The 21,667-nt window shown below is 40.0% G+C and overlaps 1 protein-coding gene across 3 annotated transcripts in view; it reads right to left on the reverse strand.

The window, feature by feature from the left end:
- The window catches only part of PAK5 (p21 (RAC1) activated kinase 5), a 2,555,323-nt gene that overhangs the window by 1,555,757 nt on the left and 977,899 nt on the right, over positions 1-21,667 (reverse strand). For 2 of the 3 annotated variants that reach the window (XM_044056629.1, XM_044056651.1), the window contains exon 2: positions 7,418-7,565. The exons of the other annotated variant lie outside the window; for it this stretch is intronic. In XM_044056629.1, coding sequence (XP_043912564.1) covers positions 7,418-7,469 — 52 coding nt within the window. In that variant the 5' untranslated portion in view covers positions 7,470-7,565. The remainder of the gene's footprint in view (positions 1-7,417; positions 7,566-21,667) is intronic. 3 annotated transcript variants of the gene reach the window in all.

The following is a 21,667-nucleotide window of genomic DNA, read 5'->3' on the forward strand; positions in this document are numbered from 1 at the left end:
CAACAATTTTCCCATCCTTATCAGAAAGAGTAAGACTGGAATTAACTAAGTGCTTCCTTTGGTTGGTTCTTGCCCCCAGAGAGACTGCAGAAAACCTGGTCTCCCTGAGCAATAAATTAGTTCACAATCCACCTGAGCACAGGACGATGGCTGTCAGGTGAGTAGTCAAAAAGAATATTAAAAAAAAAAAAGAGGGAGGGTTCATCTGGGGAGAGGATTAATAGTGTCATTATCTTTGTGTCTCTCAAAAAAAGGTCTTTAGACCTTTTGATTTCTTAAAAAAAGACGAAGTACATGGAGTCCCATGCCCCCACCCCCACCCCACACTACAAACAGGCATAAGCAACCTTAGATTCTTGCAACTGCTCTTGTGACTGAAATCCTACATATACAATCATGTGTAAATCAAAGGTGACATGTAGGGGTGTGGGGCTGTGCTGTCTTCAAATTATATTCACTGACACTGTCACCAAACATCTAGCGTATAACTCAGCCCTAAGCCATACATTTTGGCACAAGGAAACCCAAAGGACCCCTTAATTATTCCTGTTGGGTCCAGAGGGAAGATTTACGCCACAAGACCTAGACCCAGAGATCATTTTACTCACAGCTGAATGATACAAATGTCTGCCACATCAGGCATGGTGACCATATTCTCCAAGCAATCAACCCAAGGTAAGCAGTACCAATATTTATTTATTTGACATTTGCTGACCGGGATAGTCTGACTGAGCTTGTGCCCCTTTTCAGTGCAAGCCCGGGGAGAAAAGCTCCACAGTACAAGTTATTCTTGTAGAAAATTCACAGTGGAAATTAAGCAAGTAAAAATTCACAGTACAAATTATTCAAATAAAAAAGTAAACGGCAGTAGAGTAAAGTATTATAATCACAACAAAAAGTGTATTTAAAAATAAGGTAACATTGATGACAAATTGCAGTACAAGTAAGGAAACTCATAGTATGAGGCATTTCATATTAGTAGGGAGTAATGATGAGATGGGTATTAGTAAAGTGACAGAAATACGGCAGAAGTGATGAGTTAGATAATTATAGCAGATTACTATGGCAAGTTAGAATGTGAGGGGTAAGAAAGAAATGGAGTGTCAGATTTCTCCGAGGATGTTTAGTCAGACACTGGGGGCAAGAAATTGGAGGGGAATGCACTGCAGTAGTTTATCTTTGTAATACACAGGAAGTTAGAGAAGATGGCAAGAATGTGGGAAAGGAAAGAGAGGGAGGGAGAGAAGTGGGATGATTGCAGTGCCATCTCCAGGTGCTGTATAGATAATTTCTGAGAGTTGTCTTGAATTCATGAGTTTGGGTAATATTTCTGAGGGATATGGTGAGCAACAAGAATTCTCCCCAAAATGAGAATGTTAGATACATTTCCTGTAGTACTTTTCGCTTCCACTGATGCAGGCTCAAAGTTATCACTAGTTAAGAATGTGCTCGGCACCTGCAGGGTTCAATACGCTGGTTTTATATCACACAACTGTAAAAGTGGCTATTTTTTTTATTTATTTATTTATTTTACTTATTTTATTTTTTATTTTACATTTGCTTACCAGGAAAGTCTGACTTTTCAGCGGAGGCCCAGGGGAAATGCTCCACATATTACACAGACAAGATTTAAACAAAGTACACTTTTGTAGTTAGAGAGCGAGACATTTACATTTTCATTTACAAGAAGTAATTAATGAAACAAATATTTATTTAAAACCCAACGTATAGAAAACTAGTAAGTTTACATTGATTATACAAGACACCATTAAGAAGCATGGCTATAGAAAGTATATTTGGAGATACCATGAAACATAGAGCAAGGAATTAAGTGTGGAAGGAAGACTAGGATATATAACAAGAAGGAGACTAGTAGGCTAAAAGAAAAAAGGGTTAACGACCTGACCATATGGGTGGGGAGTTTAGTATGAGTGGGGACTAGTAAGATGGAGGTAATCTAGCTTGGCGACTTAAAGCTGCAGGTCCAGTTGACTTGGAGGTGTGTTTTTAGGCATTTTTTGAACTGGGTCAAGGAAGTGTTGGCTGTTATATTTGTGGGCAGAGTGTTCCATTTTTTGGTTATATAGTTTGAGTAGAGAGAAGCTCCTGCAACGTTGTTGGCTACAGTGACCTATAGCAGAGGTTTGTTATTGGAACGTAGGCCCCTAGTACTGGAGTAAGGTTGTATTACGTTTTGTAATGATTGGGGTTTTCTCAGGGTAATAAAGTATTTTTTGGGTTAGTATAAGTTGGTTGTAAAGAAGTTGAGGAAGTTTTAGCCAGTTCAGATTTTTTAGGGCTGAGCAGTGATGGGTGAGATGTGAGATATTGGAGGCAAATTTTGCTATTTTGTTATAGCAAACCTCAAGCTTAGATATATCAGATTTTCTGAGGTTGGTGAGGATAGAAGATTCATATAGAAGTGTGGACAGGAGGTGGGTTTGTGCTATTTTGGCCTTGGTGCTGTTTGTAAGGAATTGTTTCTATAGAGCCCCCTAATTTTTTGTTAATTTTCTTAACAGTGATGAGTGTCAAACCTCATGCTGAGGTCTATTTCAAGTCCAAGAAGTTTGGTGTGATTGACAGGAAGGATAGTAGTGTTATTGTTTGACATTATACTAAATCTGGGTGTATGAGTGGTGTTGGTTAGTTGGAAGATGAGAAGTTTGGTTTAATTAGGGTATAGTATTACAAAATTATTGAGCCATTCTTCTACCGAGAGGAAAGAGGCCTGTGTTTTCTCTTGTAGTTCTTGGAGAGAATGTGAGGAACAGATTAGTGTAGAGTCATCAGCGTACTGGATGACTGAAGCATGGAGAGTTGAAGTGTGGAGTTTTAGTAAAGATAAAGAAAAGTAAGGGGACCAAGTATAGAGCCTTGGGGAACACCTATTGTAACTGGTAATAGAGGAGAGAGTTCTTGCCTCCATTGTACTGCTTGTTGTCTATTTGTTAAGCAACTCAAACTACGTAAAGGTGGGTTTACTTAGATTTAGTTCAGAGAGGGATATAATGAGTTTTTCATGGTTAACCATGTCGAAAGCCTTGGAGAGGTCAAGAAAGACAGCAGAGACATAGTTGCCGTTATTTCTGTGAGTGTTAACTGTGTAACTGAATATCATAAGGGCTGTTGTGCTGTGGTAAGGTGTAAAGGCATGTTTGGTATTGGTGAGAAGGTTACGGGTGTTAAGGTATTTCATAATTTGTGTGTGTACACACTTCTCCAGTATTTTGGACAGAGGAGAGAGTATGGCTATGGGGTGATAGTTTGTTAGCTCTTTGGAGTTATCACCTTTATGGAGTGGAATGACGAGACACTTTCCAGATTTTTGGGACTAGGTTTTTAGATATGGAATGGTTGATGAGAATAGATACTGGGTATGCTATGGCATCGGCAGCTAGTTTTAGGAATTCAACAGGGAGTTTTTGTCAGCAGCTAAAGTGGTAGGTTTTAATTTCCTGATGTGGTTTCTGATTATGTCCATAGGAATGGGGTGGAAGTTAAAGCAGTTATTAGTATGGATCTCCGATGGTAGGTTTGAGGATGAACAGTTCTGAGAGTTTGCAAGTGTGAGGACTGATTCAGCAAAGAATTTGTTAACTAGGGAGGAAATATTAATTGTAGTATCTGTTAAGGTTGGAGGGGGGAGTTTCTGATTTTCCTGGGTGGAGAATATTGTTAATTGCTGACCAAACTTTTTGGGGATTGTTTTGATATCTAGATTGGATATTGTGGAAGTAGACTTGTCAATTCTAGTAGGAGATTGGATGAGCTGGGAAACTCCCTGAAGGTTGGTGAAGTCAGTGGGAGAAATAGAGTTACAGGCTAGTATTGTCTGTTTTAACATATTTCTTTGCTTTGTTACACAGTTCAAGGAAAACCTGCCTGTCTACAGGTGCCCCAGTTTTGTGCCAAAGGGCCCATGCTTTATCTCTGGATTTTAGCATAGTCTAGTATCTTTGCTCATCCAAGGGACATGATTAGATTTGGTTGTGATGGTTTGAGGGGGAGCTAGGGAATCTAGGATGTGTAGGAGGAAGGTAGAGTTGAAGTACTGTACTGCTTCATCTAGTTTTAGGCATTTGAGAAGAGACCAGTTGCAGGCTTTGAGCATATTAATAAAGCTTGTTGTATTGAAGTTTTTTTTTTGCTTCTTATTGTTTGGTAGTTAGCAGACATTACCTGATATGTAAGATGTCTAACTGCAAACATGGGTAGGTGGTCACTCAGGCTGTCAGGGAGACAGCCTGATTGGCTTATAAGGGTTGGTCTGTTTGTGAGAATCCAGTCAAGTACTGACCGTCTGTTTTTGTTGACTTGCCAATTCTAGTAGGAGACTGGATAAGCTGGGAAAATCCATGAAGGTTGGTAAAGTCAGTGGGAGAAAGAGAGTTACAGGCTAGCCAATCAATGTTAAAGTCCCCGAAGATGATGGTTTCAAGTTGGAGGACATCAGATGTCCAAAAGAGTAGGGTCTCCAGTGTAATGTTATTGCCAGGTGGTATGTAGCAACCGATTATGGCTATACTTTTTTACAGTTGATTTTTAATTTTGCAAGCAAAATTTCTGCATTGGCTAATAGTGGTGTGCTTATATCCAGGTTATCCATATTTAATTGATTTCTACATGACAATCACGACCTAGCCTACAAAATGTCTACCTTATGGTGATAACTGGTCTGTTCCTGACATTGCAAGTGGGACACTCCTGTGCTTATGTAGATGACAAGATACATCACTGCAATGTGCACATAAGTGTCAGCTGGTAAAGAAGCACCCTGAAATTTTTAATGTCCTGGGATTTTTGGAAAGGTTAAACTCAGCCAAGGGAATCTCTGACTTTAGACTAACAGTATACACAGATGAAAAAAAAGTGGATCCTTGAAGTCAAATGAATGTATACACAAATGAACCACAACTACACGGTGACCTTAAAATAGTCATGACCTCAACTTGGAAATAGAAAATGGACCCACTAAAGTACCGCAGTGTGTAGGAGACAGACATACAAATACAAAGCTATGAATAAGCAGGGGAAAATATCTGGAAACACCACATCAGAAAAAATACCTATTTCAGAACTGTGCAGACATTCATGAAAACAAAATAAGGGGTGTATACCAAGGAAATCAGACTTTACAGACAGAGAAAGGTGTTCTGTTTATTGCAGAAAACCTTAGCCTGACCAAATTTGGAGAACATCAGGCATTAAGATGCATTAAATCAGTATTCTTGAACATTGATGAATGAAGAGAATGAGATGGCGAAAAGGTTGGATGATGTGGGGATAAGTGAATCATTAAGTGCAATGGATTAGCAAGAAGGAAGTAAGGATAGCTATGAAGAGGATGAAGAATGGAAAGGCTGTTGGTCCAGATGACATACCTGTGAAAGCATGGAGGTGTTTAGGTGAAATGGCAGTGGAGTTTTTAACTAGATTGTTTAATGAAATCTTGGAAAGTGAGAGGATGCCTGAGGAATGGAGAAAAAGTGTTTTGGTACCGATTTTTAAGAATAAGGGTGATGTGCAGAGCTGTACTAACTACAGAGGTATTAAATTGATCAGTCACAGCATGAAGTTATAGGAAAGAGTAGTGGAAGTTAGGTTAAGAAGAGAAGTGAAGATTAGTAATCAGCAGTATGGTTTCATGTCGGGAAAGAGCACTACAGATGCGATATTTGCTCTGAGAGTGTTGATGGAGAAGTACAGAGAAGGTCAGAATGAGTTGCACTGTGTCTTTGTGGACGTAGAAAAAGCATATGACAGGGTGCCCTAAACAGGAGTTGTGGTATTGTACGAGGAAGTCGGGAGTGTCAGAGAAGTATGTAAGAGTGGTACAGGATATGTATGAGGGTAGTGTGACAGCGGTTAAGTCTGCGGTGGGAGTGACGGATGCGTTTAAGGTGGAATTAAATCAAGGCTCTGCTCTGAGACCTTTCTTATTTGCAATGGTGATGGGCAGGTTTGACAGACAAGATCAGACAGGAGTCCCCATGGACTATGATGTTTGCAAATGACATTGTGATCTGTAGTGAGTGTAGGAAACAGGTGGAGGAGACCCTGGAGAGATGGAGATATGCTCTAGCGAGAAGAGGAATGAAGGTCAGCAGGACTAAGACAGAATATATGTGTGTGAATGAGAGGGAGGATAGAGGAATGGTGAGGACGCAAGAAGAAGAGGTGGCGAAGGTGGACGAGTTTAAATACTTGGGATCAATAGTTCAGAGTAATGGTGAGTGTGGAAGAGAGTACAGGTAGGATGGAGTGGGTGGAGAAGAGTGTCAGGAGTGATTTGTGACAGACGAGTACCAGTAAGAGTGAAAGGAAAGGTCTACAAGAGGGTAGTGAGACCACCTATGTTATATGGGTTGGAGACAGTGGCATTGACAAAAAGGCAGGAGTTAGAGCTGGATGTGGCAGAGTTAAAGATGTTAAGATTTGCACTGGGGTGTGACGAGGGTGGACAGGATTAGGAATAAGTATATTAGAGGGTCAGCCCAGGTTGGAAGGTTTGGAGACAAAGCCAGAGGTGCAAGATTACGTTGATTTGGACATGTGCTGAGGAGGTATGCTGAGTATATTGGGAAAAAGATGCTAAGGATGAAGCTATCAGGTAACAGGAAAAGAGGAAGGCCTAAGGTAAGGTTTATGGATGTGGTGAGAGAGGACATGCAGGTAGCTGGTGTGACAGAGCAATATGCAGAGGACAGGAAGAAATGGAAACGGATGATCTGCAGTGGTGACCCCTAATGGGAACAGCAGAAAGATGATGATTCTTGCACATTTTTATGAGTCATAGTCGTTTTTAACTTTGATATAAATTACTCCTTTGGAATGGTTCCACTTAGTATCAGTATATGTGGTGTCTGTTGCAAGTCTTCAGAGACAAATCTGACATGTAATGTGCATATGTCTGACCATGTATGTGATGATGCTTGCACAGAACATATACTGAAAGTAGGTACATTCATTTTCTTTACTTATTTTTTATTCACATTTCTGTTTAAAGCACATGATGAACGCTGTTTGGCTTTCATTTGAATTGGAAGTTACTTAAATAAAATACTCATTTTAGTTTCAATAGCCATACTGATTTGTGCTTTTGCATGGCTACAGAATTCACAGTATGTGCGTGTGTGTGTGATGTTAGATACACAAATTTGTACAGCTGTAATAAATCCAACTGATATCTCTCTGATAGATGTTAACCAATACAGCTGCTCACACAACCTGCAAAGAGGATCACTACTGAACATGCCAAACTAAACAAATCTATAAACAATGCCCGTTTCAAATTCATGATGACAAAAATAATCATGTATGAAAATCAAATAAAATTATATCTTTCAAGTTTCCCATTTATCTGCATTTATAATCAATTCTCTTGACTCTCTGCTTATGCAAAAAATATACTTACCCCACCTCCAACAAACAAACACAAAGAACGTTAGTCCATAGACATAAATCATACTTCTGTCTTCACATGAAGTCTTTCCTTCCCCTACCAAAAATGTCAAACTGGACTGAAAATAGTTTTTATTCACTGCACAGACCACTTTGTGTGTCTGGAAAAGAAAACAGCCAAGCCAATGTCACTGATTAGTACAGTAGAGAGACAACATGTACTCTAGACACCATATGTGCGTCTCAAAAACACTTGCTAAAAGCACATGTGCAGGAACTTGCATAACTGTAGTAGAGTAAGCAATTCATATAAACCCATCTTTTAAGATACACAGAGTAACATGAAGCTAATTACTATGAAGACATACACATTTTAAGAATCACTGTTTATTCGTCCCTATAGGCGTACCTATATGCATATAATGTGCAAATATTAATTCACTGTATTTTAAAAATCCTAAAAAGTAAGTTGCAATAGCAAGACATTATCTGCATATTCATCTCATATTTGTCAAAATAGCTTAATTAAGTACCACTCTAAGAATAACTGATGACATAAAGGTTCTCTCTGCAGATCTCTCTGCCTGATGAGCCACACATTACCTGGACCACATTTCCAAGTGTCCATTTTGGTCATGCCACAAGGGATAGGTTTCCTGGCAGCGGATCCATAAGAAATGATAATGGAATGTCTTTCCAAAATGTATTTAATTCAGATCAGAAAAAAAGGCAAAACATCTGAATGTGCAAAGCAATTAGTGCAACCCCTAAATTAAAGTCATGCATATAAATGAAGATGCACTGCCACCAGCTGATGGTGACTTCCTAGATTAAAACTGCAAGTCAGCAGCAGATGTGTAATAATGAAAACAACCGTACACACGGGTTTAAGGGAAGCTGGGTTCTTAATATGCAGATGCATGTCTTAATGAAATCCAGCAAGTACATGTATTTTATAGCTCCTTGATGTTTACTCATACACAAGATGTTACAACTGTACAGCAAAACTTTCATGTTATATGACCTAATTTTTAAGCAGTTCTTAGCTGAAATCATTTGTAACAGTACCAGTTTAAAAGCTACATAAGGATGGTTATACACAGGCACTCAGAAAAAAACAGATGTACATACATACACACACCCACACACACACACACACACACACACCCACATTTTATATATATATATATATATATATATATATATATATATATATATATATATATATATATATATGTGTGTATATATACATATATATATATATATATATATATATATATATATATATATATATATATATATATATATATATATATATACATATATATATATATACACACACACACACGCACATTTTATATACACACAAATTGTATATATAAATGTATACATACATGTATATATAGAGAAATATGGATATAGCTATATATATGTACAGAACTGCTCTTTGGTTAATCAACACCTATGCTAAACAACTGTAGCCAACAGCTATGATAAGTTCTTGATATATTTTCACATACTCGGACAAAAAAAATCTTCTAAAAGCAAAGAACTATCAGCATAATAGCCCATTCCTAAATTGGGTCAAACGCATTTGCCATACTGATCAATGAGCCATGTCTGCTCCCTGGTACAGTTAGCTCCCTATTGAAACGTCGGCACTCAACATGCAGCATGCGATAAGCCAAAAAAAAAAAAATACAGAAAATCCAGAGAAGAGCAAATCTTAAAAATCGCTCTTCTCCTTAAAACTTCTTTTTGAAAGGGGGCAACCCCCCCCACATACTTGAACTTATATATAACACCTCTGAGATCATCATCCCTTAGAGGAAAGGGAATATTCTGAGAAACAGCATCTAAAATTTAAGTCCTTTCTTTCTTCCATTCAGTCTTCCCGTTTCGGGAATCAGTCTATCAGTTCTCGCTACAGTTCCTAACGGTACACAACCACTGCCTGCCTATCATTTATGCAGCTGTGATTTATAGTGGCTACTTAAATCATTGCCAATACTGCTTGCAGGGACTGACTGGCACCTCAGCAGCTATACTGTTGACCATACCTCTCAACTTTGCCACATATTTTTGGTGTATTCCTCATAAAATCTGTGGTTTTCTGGCAAGTGAATGGGATGATATGAGGACTGAAATTAGTAGGTAATGACATACCAATTGAGTTTCAGACTTCAAATCCTTCAGAAAATGTATGTGTGCACAAACTCTGTTACTCTAGCAACTTTCTAAGTTTATAAGAGCAATATTTAAAATCTGTCCCTATTTTTGGGTCTTTGTCCCCCCATTTTGTCGGGCTTTGTCCAGATTTTTTGCATTAAGAGGTTGAGAGGTATGCTGTCGACTATACACCCTAAAAGTTTACATCCATGGCAGTTGCCTCCTTTTCCCCATGGCTTTGGAGGTGAATACATTTGTCTATACAGTAAATCACAACTGGCTGTGCAATAAAAGATTGTAGAATGCCTGCTTCAGCAGTTTTATACAGCACAAGGATTATTGATACCTCCTTTCATAAACTCTAAGGTGTACCTGATCATGGTACAGCTTTCTGGACATGAAAGACAAAAGTCATTCAATCTGTTAAACTAGCTTGCTGTGATATAAATCCCAGTCTTACCTAGTAAGCGAGAGTACAATTGCAGCCATGGCCCGTTACCAAGATTGTTCATTGCATCATTAATGAAAGGCATTTTCCCAATGACCTTAAACAGCATGTTAGTGTACACCTCTTTTACAGAACTCACTGCATGTCCTGAACTGTGTGCTCCACCTGTGACATATCTCAAACTTTAAGTTTTCAGGAAAAATTACAGAGAAAGTGGTCAGCTTATAGCCTGATTAAGCATTATGAACTTGACTCACTGATTAAGCTACAGAAACAGCCATATCTCAAAAAATTCCTTTAATAAGGTGTTGAACACCAATTACAACACTGAACAACTTTGTTAAATTCTTGTTCCTTCAGATCTGCTGTAACGCCTGACACCAACAACTGATGACAATCTGGGGACTTAAAGGGATTATCATCAGATGGTTCAAGTCCTTATAGGGAAGAGCCCAGTAAATGGTCTCTAAAATGTTTCTCTTCTGTCCACAGTTAACTGAACTGTGGGGTGTAATAATGTTGCAACCTGTCATGTAAGCTGCTCACAATCTACATGCAACCTCCAAGGAGGATAATTGTATTGTAAGAGTCAAATTCTCAATGCTATGCTGATGGCATTCCATTTCATCTCCTCTTCACTGGTAAACAGTATTTATTTATTTATTTATTTATTTATTTATTTGGGGGGGGGTAATGAACAGCTCCAGTAATGAGATTGCTGACTTATATTCCCTGACAATCAACACCATTAAGTAAACTAACTAGAAATACAGGAGAAAGAGAGGCCACCTACATAAAGGAAGTTATTCTAAAATTAGAACAGATAAAACTGAAATGTATAACTTCAGAAAGTACACAAAAAAAGAAAGAACATTATCCCCCCCCAATTAAACATAAGCTGCAAAAGGCTCCTTTCCTCATTCACGGCATGAACTGGACCCACATGCCTCAGGCATAACCTGGCCAATTGCTAGGGCCAGTCAGGAGACAGTTTGCCAGTGCAGTATCCTACTGCTGCCTAGCCTGTACTCTATCTGCCCACGATAGTCGTGCCAGCTCCACAGTCACTGCCCTCGGGAGGTGCATGCACATTTCCACACATGCTACCATGTTAAGTGTCTCACTACTTATGCAGCATGGAGCTCTTCGGGTTCACATGCTATTTATTGCAAGAAGCCTAAAATGCCCATCCCCCACGGATAGGCATGCCCCTCCAGTGCTTGTGCCACTAACTTAACATAAGGTCATCTGGGGCAAAGTAAAGACTTTATCGCTCTAAGCTACAGGACCCCAAAATGAAAAAAACTTTATGGGAAAATGTGCAGAAAGTATTGACTAGCAAAATAATTTCAACAGATAGCCACATTTATTCAACAAAGTAAATGTGCAGTTAAAATCCCTGCTTAAGATAAACAAGGTCAAGAAAAGGGGGCAGAAAAAGGTATGAAATTTAAAAACAAAACAGGTTAGTTCCAGGAGAGGGGAACAAAATTAAAATGCAAAACCTATACAGAGATGAACAGATGCCAAGAAGCAAGATGAGGGAAGGTCTGGTACTTATTAGTTAAAATAAAGCAAAATCTTAACTCTGTCAAATGAATAAGGAAGAAACTGGGAGCAAGCAAAATAGGTTATTAAATAGATAACACAGAACAGCCCAACCAATTAATGCAAGAGTATCAAACCAAGAGGCTGAAGAGTCAGAGAAAGACAAGGAAACTCTAAGGGGCACACACCATGAAACCCCTTCAGTAAACACCTAAGGAATCTACATAAAAATACAATTAGAGAAAGCCAAGCCCATGCAAAGATGGCAGCTTAGGTCAAATTTTCCACACAATGATATCAAAACTTAAAAGGTAAAGACTGAATTTAAGCCCAGTAGATATCACTAATTCACTAACACTGTACTGACGAGCAAAAAAAAAAAAACGGAACTCCATGGAACATAAGCTAGACTGCATTTTAGTCAAGCCTGATGGTCTGTAAGATGGAGAGGCTACAGTCTAGCAATCTGCATTACTACTGCCGATTTATATGTGCTTGCTGGAAAACTCTTTAAATCTGTACTGCAGATTCCAAATATATTAGGGGTGACTAGCATTCAAAGCAAATAGTAAATACACACTCTTGTCTTTGGTCATATCCAGTACCTGCCACACACTAACTCAGCATTGTACAGAAATCTCTTCAACACCAATAGCTGCCTTTCCTGTTTTTCTGTATGGGAACACTGCCACCAGACCACTGTAGTATACAAGACCAAACAATCCAACCAGTACATATTCAGCTCCCTACTGAAATGTCAACATTCTAGAGCAGAATGCTGACAAATAGGAAAAAAAAAGACAGAAAATGCAGGAAAAGAGGCATTCTCTGTCAACTACCTCTAGCTGACTATATCCTATTAACCAGGACTTCCATTTTCCATTTCTCCATCTCCATAATAAAGCACCACCCTGGCTGGAATCTCCAGCAAGCGATTTCTACTATTTTTTTTTTTCCTCACCTTCCTCCTAGTCTCCCTTAACATCGTTTTCTTTTCATTCAAACATCCCCTTAACTACTCCATAGTCCTCTCTATCTACCATATTATCCTTTTGCATCTTCACATCTCTACTATTCATTTTATATCACCTTACTTTATTCACACACGCACTACCAACCACCCTACCTATACTCAGGCTAAACCCTCCTTCATACCTATTTTCTCAAATTTATTTAATGTCCAACATATTCACCTTTTCAAATACCCAGCATCTAAGAATTCAGTTCACTTTGATGTAACCTGGAAGAAAATACATATACTTCATTAAAAATAAATAAATAATTCTAATTCTCTCTCCTCTAAAACCACTCTGTGGAGACATCCATCCCCCACACACACAAACATGCTCAGCCGCAACCATTCCATGATCCTCTATCCTCAGCTCCTAAATACTCACAAAACTTTTCCTTACTTCCTGTCACTCATCCTATGTTACGTTACGACTCAAGATGATCAGGCAGGCTAGTTCGCTTATATGCTTTATTATGCAGAAACACATTAGGATGGATAGCAGCAACATAAAATATAAACAAACTGATTAACTGACAGGCCATTACATACATGCATGCTTACATCTCAACAGCTCTCTACAAAATGGCAGTCTAGCTCGTGCATGCTCAGTATTTATACACACGTGCAAGCCCAAGGAAAGCTTCTCAAGGGTATACATACATATTGATCTACACTTCCATTAACAACTGTAGTACTCAAGACCTGCAAACACTTTCTTCAATACAGGAGGGGTTTGTAGTACTTTTTTCTGGATAAACCCATCCTATGAGTACCTACAGTGTTTCTATGCATTCAACTCAAGTTTAATTTTCTCACAAAAAGGTTTAGTTTTGTAAGCAAATCCACCAAGTTAACCTTTGCAGAGGGGTGTAAAGGTAAAACCCCTCTTAAGTTAACATAGGAGTAGATGTTGTTTTTGACTATAATTAAAAATGTTGAAATTGCCTTCAGAAATAATTGTTCAGTACCTGGATGCCCCTACATATTAGTTCCAGGATTCATTCCTGCGGCTCCTTCCTCTCATGGATTTCCACACCAGTTGTTAGTAACTCCTTGGAAGGAATGGTGTTGAGCCATAGCTCCTGTTGTTGTGTGCCTTGTTTTGTTGCTGTTGTGCAATCCTCTCCAAATGTCTTAAGGGTGAACATTATTAAAAGAAAGTCTGACACGTTACTATCTTCTCTTTCTTCTGTGTCCATGCCATTGCTACTGTCATAACTGCTAGACACTATGGGGATATTGGTGGTCTGGGGTAAGCCCTCCCCTCTAAATAGTTTTTACCCCTGGATACCTTTTTACTTTATGTTCCTAGTTATGTGCTTGCTTGTGCACCTTCTGAAATATCCATTTACATTCATCGTTTAATGCAGCTAAACAATAAATCATTACTGATGACAGCAGGCACTACATTAAAATTATTTGTATAAAAAAGAAAAATAAATAAAGAAAATAGGTGTGTATGAATGACTAAGGGAATTAATGAAGGTGCATCCCAGTCTGTCCCAGGCTGTAAGGAGTGTTCTATTCATCCCCTTTTATTCTTGTTGGTAACAAATACAGTCATAAATGGTAGCAAAGCTTTCAAAAGATGAATAAAAACTGTGTGAACCTGCAAATATTAGGTTAGTCACACAAAACTGTATGGTAATGTTGCTGCAAGTTGAAAGAACCTATAAAGGGTGACAGAAGTCTTCAAATGCATTCTTAAAAGATCAGGCTTACAAATGTACACACAAAACTGAGAGAATACCAGTAGGAAGGGATGTCAGAGTAACGCCAGCAGTAAGGAATGAAGCTAAATATTTGGGTCTGAAGGTATTCTCGTAACACTGGTCAAAAAATAAAAAGAATGACAAGCAGGACTAAGTTACAGCTAGACAGGTGGACAGAGACAGTGGGTACGGATACCTGGAAGACTAAGCATACTGAAAATGATATCCTGCCATTGATACTGTACTTAGCAAGAAGCCTAATCACCTTTCTGCAAGTAAGATACAAAAATACTTGATGAATAAGACATGTTGATACAAAAAAAGAAAATGTAGGTTCTTAAGCAAAGACAAAATTTGGAAAGAAAAAAAAAAGACAGGGATGGGGAATGCCCGGTTTATCCTGAAATGTGACAATGAAGAAAATGATTAGTTGAGGAATACATGGCTACCAGAAGGATAGTCTAAATGTACAAAAGAAAGACAAAGGGAACTGAATGAGGACTGACAAGTACAATAAGGTTATCCAAGAGAGAGTAAAATGATGATGACGGCTAACATAACCTTAAGGAGAGAGGAAATAATGCAGCCAAACAGGTAAGGCCTATTTGACGGTGTCACAGCTGAGAAACTGATGGCCTAAACAGGAAGGAAATTAAGAATCTGCCAAGACTTTAGGAGAGTTAGGAAAGTGTCTTCAAAAACCTTTCATCAGTTAAATTAAGAAATTATAGGTTCACAGTGGGGACTGGTTAAAATAAGAGTTAGTGGCCAGCCCAAAAGAAGAAGAAAAAAAAGGCAGAAGAGACAACTTCACCTATTACACAAGTGTTACCTCACCCCAAACAGGCTATATAATATTGGGGTGAATGTCTTGAGTAGTTGGCAGTGTGTGGAAAGAGACAATGCAGAAACACATATGTGACTGTAGTGCCAAAGGAAAGGGCCTTGTGGAGATTAGTGAAAAAACACTGATGAGGGACTGAGGTTGGCATAATGGTTAAGGTGTTGCCCTCACATACAAGAGGTACAGAATTTGATTTTCACTAAGGAGAAATTGGCTAGGCTTAAGAGAGTCCACAAAAGTAGCTAACTTAGTACTTGAACCTCTGTATTTTCATTTTCGTAACTTGGTAAATGATCTGGTTTGATGACCATTTTCAGCCATGACCTGGGCCAATTACAGAAACAGAACAAATAAAACAGAACACGGTCATTGTTACAAATAAATAATACAGCAAACAGAAGAATAAAACATCACTAATGTACAGTAGCAATATAAATTAAGTCATAACACAGACAGTGGAATACAGACGTGGCATACTAACACATCTATTATCATGTAGCATAATAAGTCCTGATGAAGGACCCTTGTTAGCCCAAAAGCTCATGAAATTGCAAAACCAGTGTTGGTCCAATAAAAGGGGTTGCATCACATCTGCGTCCAAGTGACTGTGTTTTCCGTCAGTGGACCAACATAGCACTTCTTAATTTTTTTCTACCAGCAGTTTTATAAAGCACACATACAATATATTAATATTAGCAGGGGATCCTGTGGGAATATTTACTCCTGAAGAGACCGTCCCTGTGAAGATGATTACCTTCTACAAAACAGAAACAGGAATTTCTGTAACTTAATTGTAGATCAATATGTATGTATACCTTGAAGAAGCTTTCTAGGAGCTTGCACAAGTGTATAAATACTGAGCATGTGCAAGCCTGACTGCCATTTTGTAGTAAGCTTTTGAGATGCAAGTATGCATGTCTGGGTAGTCTGTCAGTTTAATCAGTTTGTTTATATTTTGTACTGCTGCTATCCATTTTGATATGTTTCTGTGTAATCAAGCATATAAACGAACTACCCCACCTGTTCATCTTCAACAGTAAACCAATACAAGTGACACAGTGCCAAAATGGGATCTAGAAATCCAGAATCAAGACCAGAAGGCACTCAGTTAATGGTGGAGGAGTATAGAGGAATGGATCATTCCTACTGCATGCCTAACTCACAAAAACAGGTCAGAAATGAATTTCACGTATCAAAACTTACTTAAATGATTTCTTATTCGCAAAATATAAAACTAAACACTTAGAATGTTCTAAATGATTTTTTAAGTAAACAAAATGTTCAAAACTGCGACATGGATAGAAAATATTCAAATAACTACGGAAAATGTTTACTTTCTGGTTTTAAAGCCCATGTTTGTGCTTGATCCCCACCTTTCTCGTAACTAGTCTAGTTCAGGCACAGATTTGCTGTATCCAGGGCTGTTTCTAAGCTTCTGAGCCCCCCAAGCCTTTGTGCAGGAGTGCAGCCTTCAAGCTTATCAGTGGGAGTGGTAAGTACTAGGTAGCCTGTCTACCACAAGTGGAGTGGTTCTTGGCCCAGGAATTGTAGTTTATTGCCCATTCGGGAAGTTGTCCATCTCTTTCAACTTTCTGGTTTAAAAGACCACATATGCGCTCGTTTCCCATCTTTCCTGTAACTAACCTACTGGAAAGCACTAGAAAGCCTTAAACTTGATATAAGCCTTCTAGCTTAAAAGAGAGACTTTGGAGTGATTATCAGTTTTCTGTATTTTCTTGCTGTACTTACTGTTTTCCACCTAAACGCTGATTTTCCAACACTTATTGTGATTTAAAAGCTTGTTTTTTTTACATATTGTACTTATTTGACTGCCTGCACTTTTAAAAGTTGTTTTTTGTTTAAATAAATTGTTTAACTGTTGTAGGCTACACACTAAAGTGCGATAGCCTTTTCTGATCACTTGTCGTTTAAAGCTGTTTTAAGTGTACTTTTTACTGTTTTTGCCTTATCTTTTCAATAAATAAATTTCTTGTTTCTCACCTTTCTAAGCTAGTATAGTCCAGTTTTCAGGCTAGTGCTGAATTTAGGGCTGTGTTACAAGTTTCTGAGTTGCCCATACCTTACTTGGATAGAGGGAAGTTTCTCTGTTCACCTGTGAGAGAGGGGAACCTTGAACAGCCATCAGTCCCTGGAGGAGTAGTTCCAGCCCAGAAGTTAGTAGTTTAAAAAACGCATTGCATGGTTTTGTGTGCCAGGCAGCTAGCTAGGTTAGCTAGGGTTAAATTATTCCCGTCTCCTCTTCAGTTTTTCACTTGAAACTAGTCTAACTCTCAACCTAAGCACTCAAAAAGCATCCTACAGTCCCAGCACTTGCTCAGACCTAATAGCAAGCACTAATATACCCCGACACTTGACTGCCCAGCAGGGCAAGGCTCTTTATCCACCGCTCACCAACCAAGCAACTAAGCAGCTCACCCTACTATTCAGGCATGGCCAAAGGGAAACTTCAGGTGTACTCTCCAGTCCAGCTGGTGAATCTGGGTATCCTGAGGCAATGTTACAACTGCCTCATGTACATTGACAGCCCTCTCCTCCTACCACAAAACACTAACATATGGGAGAGATGCAATTATACAGCCAAACTGGAGGCTAAGGTATCTCCACCCAAGAGTGGAAAAGACAGTCATGAGGAGAAGGTTAACACTTGCACCACACCTCCAGCCTCACATAGACCTACTAAACCAGCACTGGCAAAAAATACACAAATACACAAAATCATACTCAGAGGCTCTAAATAAAAACCTGCAAAAGCATCAGAGAGCTCCAAAGCAGACACCCAGAAAACCTGCACCTCCCGTCACAAACCAGACAACACATAAAACACAAAATCAATGTGCCGCACAATCACAGCCCTTAAGGCGAAATAAAATACCTAACACACGAGTAATAGGTGATTCAATAGTCAGGCACACTGACGCCCCACTCACTAGGCTGTACAAGGAGAAGGTTACTATTAGCTGCCTGTCGGGAGCCAGAATCCGCCACATAACACAAGCACTCAGGTCACTCCAGAACAAGTAGAAATAGGACTCTGTCATTGTTCATGTTGGTGTGAACGACTTGAGCCGTACCTCCCTGGACTACATGAAAAGAGACATGGAAGAGCTCTCTGATCATGTAGCCCAGGCGGGTATGACCCTGACCCTGAGTAGCATCCTGCCCTCACCAACAATGATACCTCAGTATAAAGAAAAAATGATCAATTTCAACAATTGGCTAAGCTTCTGGTGTCAATTAAAGGGGATCCAGTGTCTGTCAGCCTGGGATGACATGCTCGACAAGCCTAGTTGCTTTGCAAGAGACGGCTTGCACCTGTCACCCCTTGGCTTTCGAATACTGGCCAGGGCTCTTGCTGCCCCCACAGTGCCTTTTTTAGGCAAGGCTCAAAATTCAAACCCACCTCCGTAAACAGCACAAGTAAAAAACTGAGGGTTATGCTACTCAACGCCAGGAGTTTAAATCTCAAAATGCATGCGCTCAAAGCACTCCTAAGTATGGAGAACGTCGACATCTGTGCAGTAACTGAAACCTGGTTCAAGGCTCCAGAGAGCACTCCAGCACTACTGGGCTACAACTCATACCACACATTTTGGCCACACAACACTGACCTTAACACAAAAGGAGGGGGTGTATCCATATTCATCAAGGATACCCACACCTCCAGGTTAGTGGCGCAGCATGATACCTCTGAGATCATCCATGTGCAACTAGCATCGGGCAAATCTGCAATGCAAATTGTGGCCTGCTACAGATCATCCTCCATGACCCAGGACCACCACTCCGCCTTTTTGGAGACACTGGAAAACATGAAGGTCCTACCGAACACCCTGATGTTGGGAGATTTCAATTACCCTACCATTAACTGGGAAAACTACTTGAGTACAAACTCCCAGGCTCAGCGCTTCCTGGAATTTATCAACTCAAATGCCCTGGTCAGCTGGTAAACTCCCCTACCAGAGGCCACAACATACTGGACCTGGTCATCACCAACATAGGCAACAGGTGCTCCGTACCGGAGGTCAACCAGTCACTAGTTAGATCAGACCATAAACTAATCACCCTGGATGTCCACACCCCACCACCACCCCCAACCAAGTAAACCACAGTGAAAAACTTTTCTAAAGCGAACTTCACCTTACTTAAGGCAGAGGTGGTAAGTTTCACAGCCCCCACGCTAAAGGATAACACTGCCCAAGATGCAGAATCCTTTACAATTGCACTCTATGAGCACCTACAAAGATGCATGGATCGTGCCATCCCTAGCAAAACCAAGACTCATTCCCGTAAGAGAAGGAAACCAGTCTGGTGGACCCCTGCCATAAACAGGTTATACAACAAAAGGAGGAAACTAGTTCAGAAAAAAAGCAAATCCCAGGAAGGAAAGATATCCCTGATCAGTATCCGTAAGAAACTAAGGTCCCTCATAAAATCATCCAAGGCTAACTTCGAAAGAAAAATAGCCAAGGATTCGAAAGATAACCACAAAGCCTTCTTTTAGCTATGTCAAGAATCTAAGTGGCAACTCGCAGATATGCTCTGAACCTACTGATATTGCCAACATACTGACAGATAGATTCAGTGCAAACTTCACCTCCCTCTCACCTTCAAAAGGGCCCACAACAATACCGGAAAAGTGTAGTATCCCGGAAATCACAGAAGCACAGGTGAAAACAGCCCTTTCAAAAGCCAAAAACACAGCATCAATGGGGCCAGATGGTGTCCCAGGCTTGCGTCTTGCACGAACTACAGAATGAACTAACCCCCCACCTAAACACGCTGTTCAACCTCAGCCTCTCCACAGGCTACGTGCCCACAGAATGGCGCACAGCAATGGTTATTCTGCTCCACAAAGGAGGAGCCACAACTGACCCTGGTAACTATCGCCCCATAAGCCTGACTAGCCTTGTCTGCAAGGTTATGGAGCACATCATCATGGACCTCATTAACAAAGACATTGGGAACCTCCAAACACTTGACCCGACCCAGTTCGGCTTTGTTAAGGTCAGATCATTCCTATTAAACCTGGTTGACTTCTTCGAGACAGTTACCAAGGCCATAGACGAGGGAATTGTGGTTCGCACAGCCTAACTTGATCTCGCCAAGGCGTTCGACACCATTCCTCACTCGGGTATTATAGAAAAACTCACCAGCCTGAACATAAACCCCTACGTCACAAGATGGGTTGCCAACTGGCTTACAGACAGAACTCACACGGTAAGAATAGCGGGCTCCAGGTCTGACTCTAAACCAGTCCAGTCACAAGTGGTGTCCCGCAAGGCTCAGTTCTGGGACCCCTACTGTTCGGCATATATTTCTCAGAAGTACAGGCAAACACAGGAGGACTATGGCTAACCAAGTTCGCCGATGACTGCAAACTGGGATCCATAATTGACTCTCCGGCCGACACGGACATCCTCCAAAAAGGCCTTACTGAGACAGACACCTGGTGTCAAAGTCATGGCCTCAAGCTAAATGCCAAAAAATGCATAGTCATCCCATTTGGGAAAAACAAAACACCCACAAATTACCACATAGGTGGCAGCCCCCTTAATACTGAAGAGGTAATAAGAGATCTGGGGACCCAGGTAGATAGTAATCTCTCCTTTGACAATCATATTGCCAAAGTAGTTAGGAAATCCTGCTATGTGGCCCATCTAATTACTAAGGGGTTCGTATCTAGAAATAAAGAAGCTATAGTGCCCCTCTACTCATCACTCATCAGACCCATCATAGAGTACAATGCCCCATTTGGGATGTACCTCACAAGACACTTCCAATAGCTTGAAAGACCACAAAAGCACCTCACCAAGAGGACTACTGGCCTCAAACATATGTCCTTTGCAGCCCGACTGAAAAAACTCCGGCTGTACTCAGTGGCATATCGCCTACTGAGAGGTGATCTCTGCCTGACTTACAAAGCCATGTCCAACTCAGAATTGATGGACATGCTCCACCTAAAGAAATTCAAGTCACTGCGAGCCACGCGCTCTAGTGAGCTAAACCTCGCCACAACAATAAATAGAACATGCTGGGGGGATAGATTCCTGTCACAGAGACTCTCCATGCTTTGGAACAAAATTCCTAACTACATTAGGCAGAGCCCCTCACTAACACTCTTCAAGAAAAGCCTTGACGAGTGGATGGGTAACAGAAACTACACCCCTGGGATCACTTCATTGGCTCTGCTTGACAGAGGCTGAGTTAATTAATCAATGGGGCGGCGAAAGCCGACACACTCTGGCTAGGCTTATAAATGCCCTCGGGCAGATAGCCTAGTACCTACCTATGAACCTAAATAAAGTCTGAATTTCATAAAATGTATCAAATAAGGAAAACCACATTTTTTTGCTATGTGCTACTTGTTCACATTAATTAAAGCTATTCAAGATTTCCAAAGTATACAGTGTGTTTGCAACTTTGTGCAATATTACAGTACAATTATTTCACAAAATACAGCCATTTCAAAACATATTTCACAAAGTACAGTATTTCAAAGAGTTTACTGCACA

This window comes from Protopterus annectens, chromosome 1.part2, assembly GCF_019279795.1.
Source record: "Protopterus annectens isolate FY-2018-M chromosome 1.part2, PAN1.0, whole genome shotgun sequence".
Taxonomy (NCBI): domain Eukaryota; kingdom Metazoa; phylum Chordata; order Ceratodontiformes; family Protopteridae; genus Protopterus; species Protopterus annectens.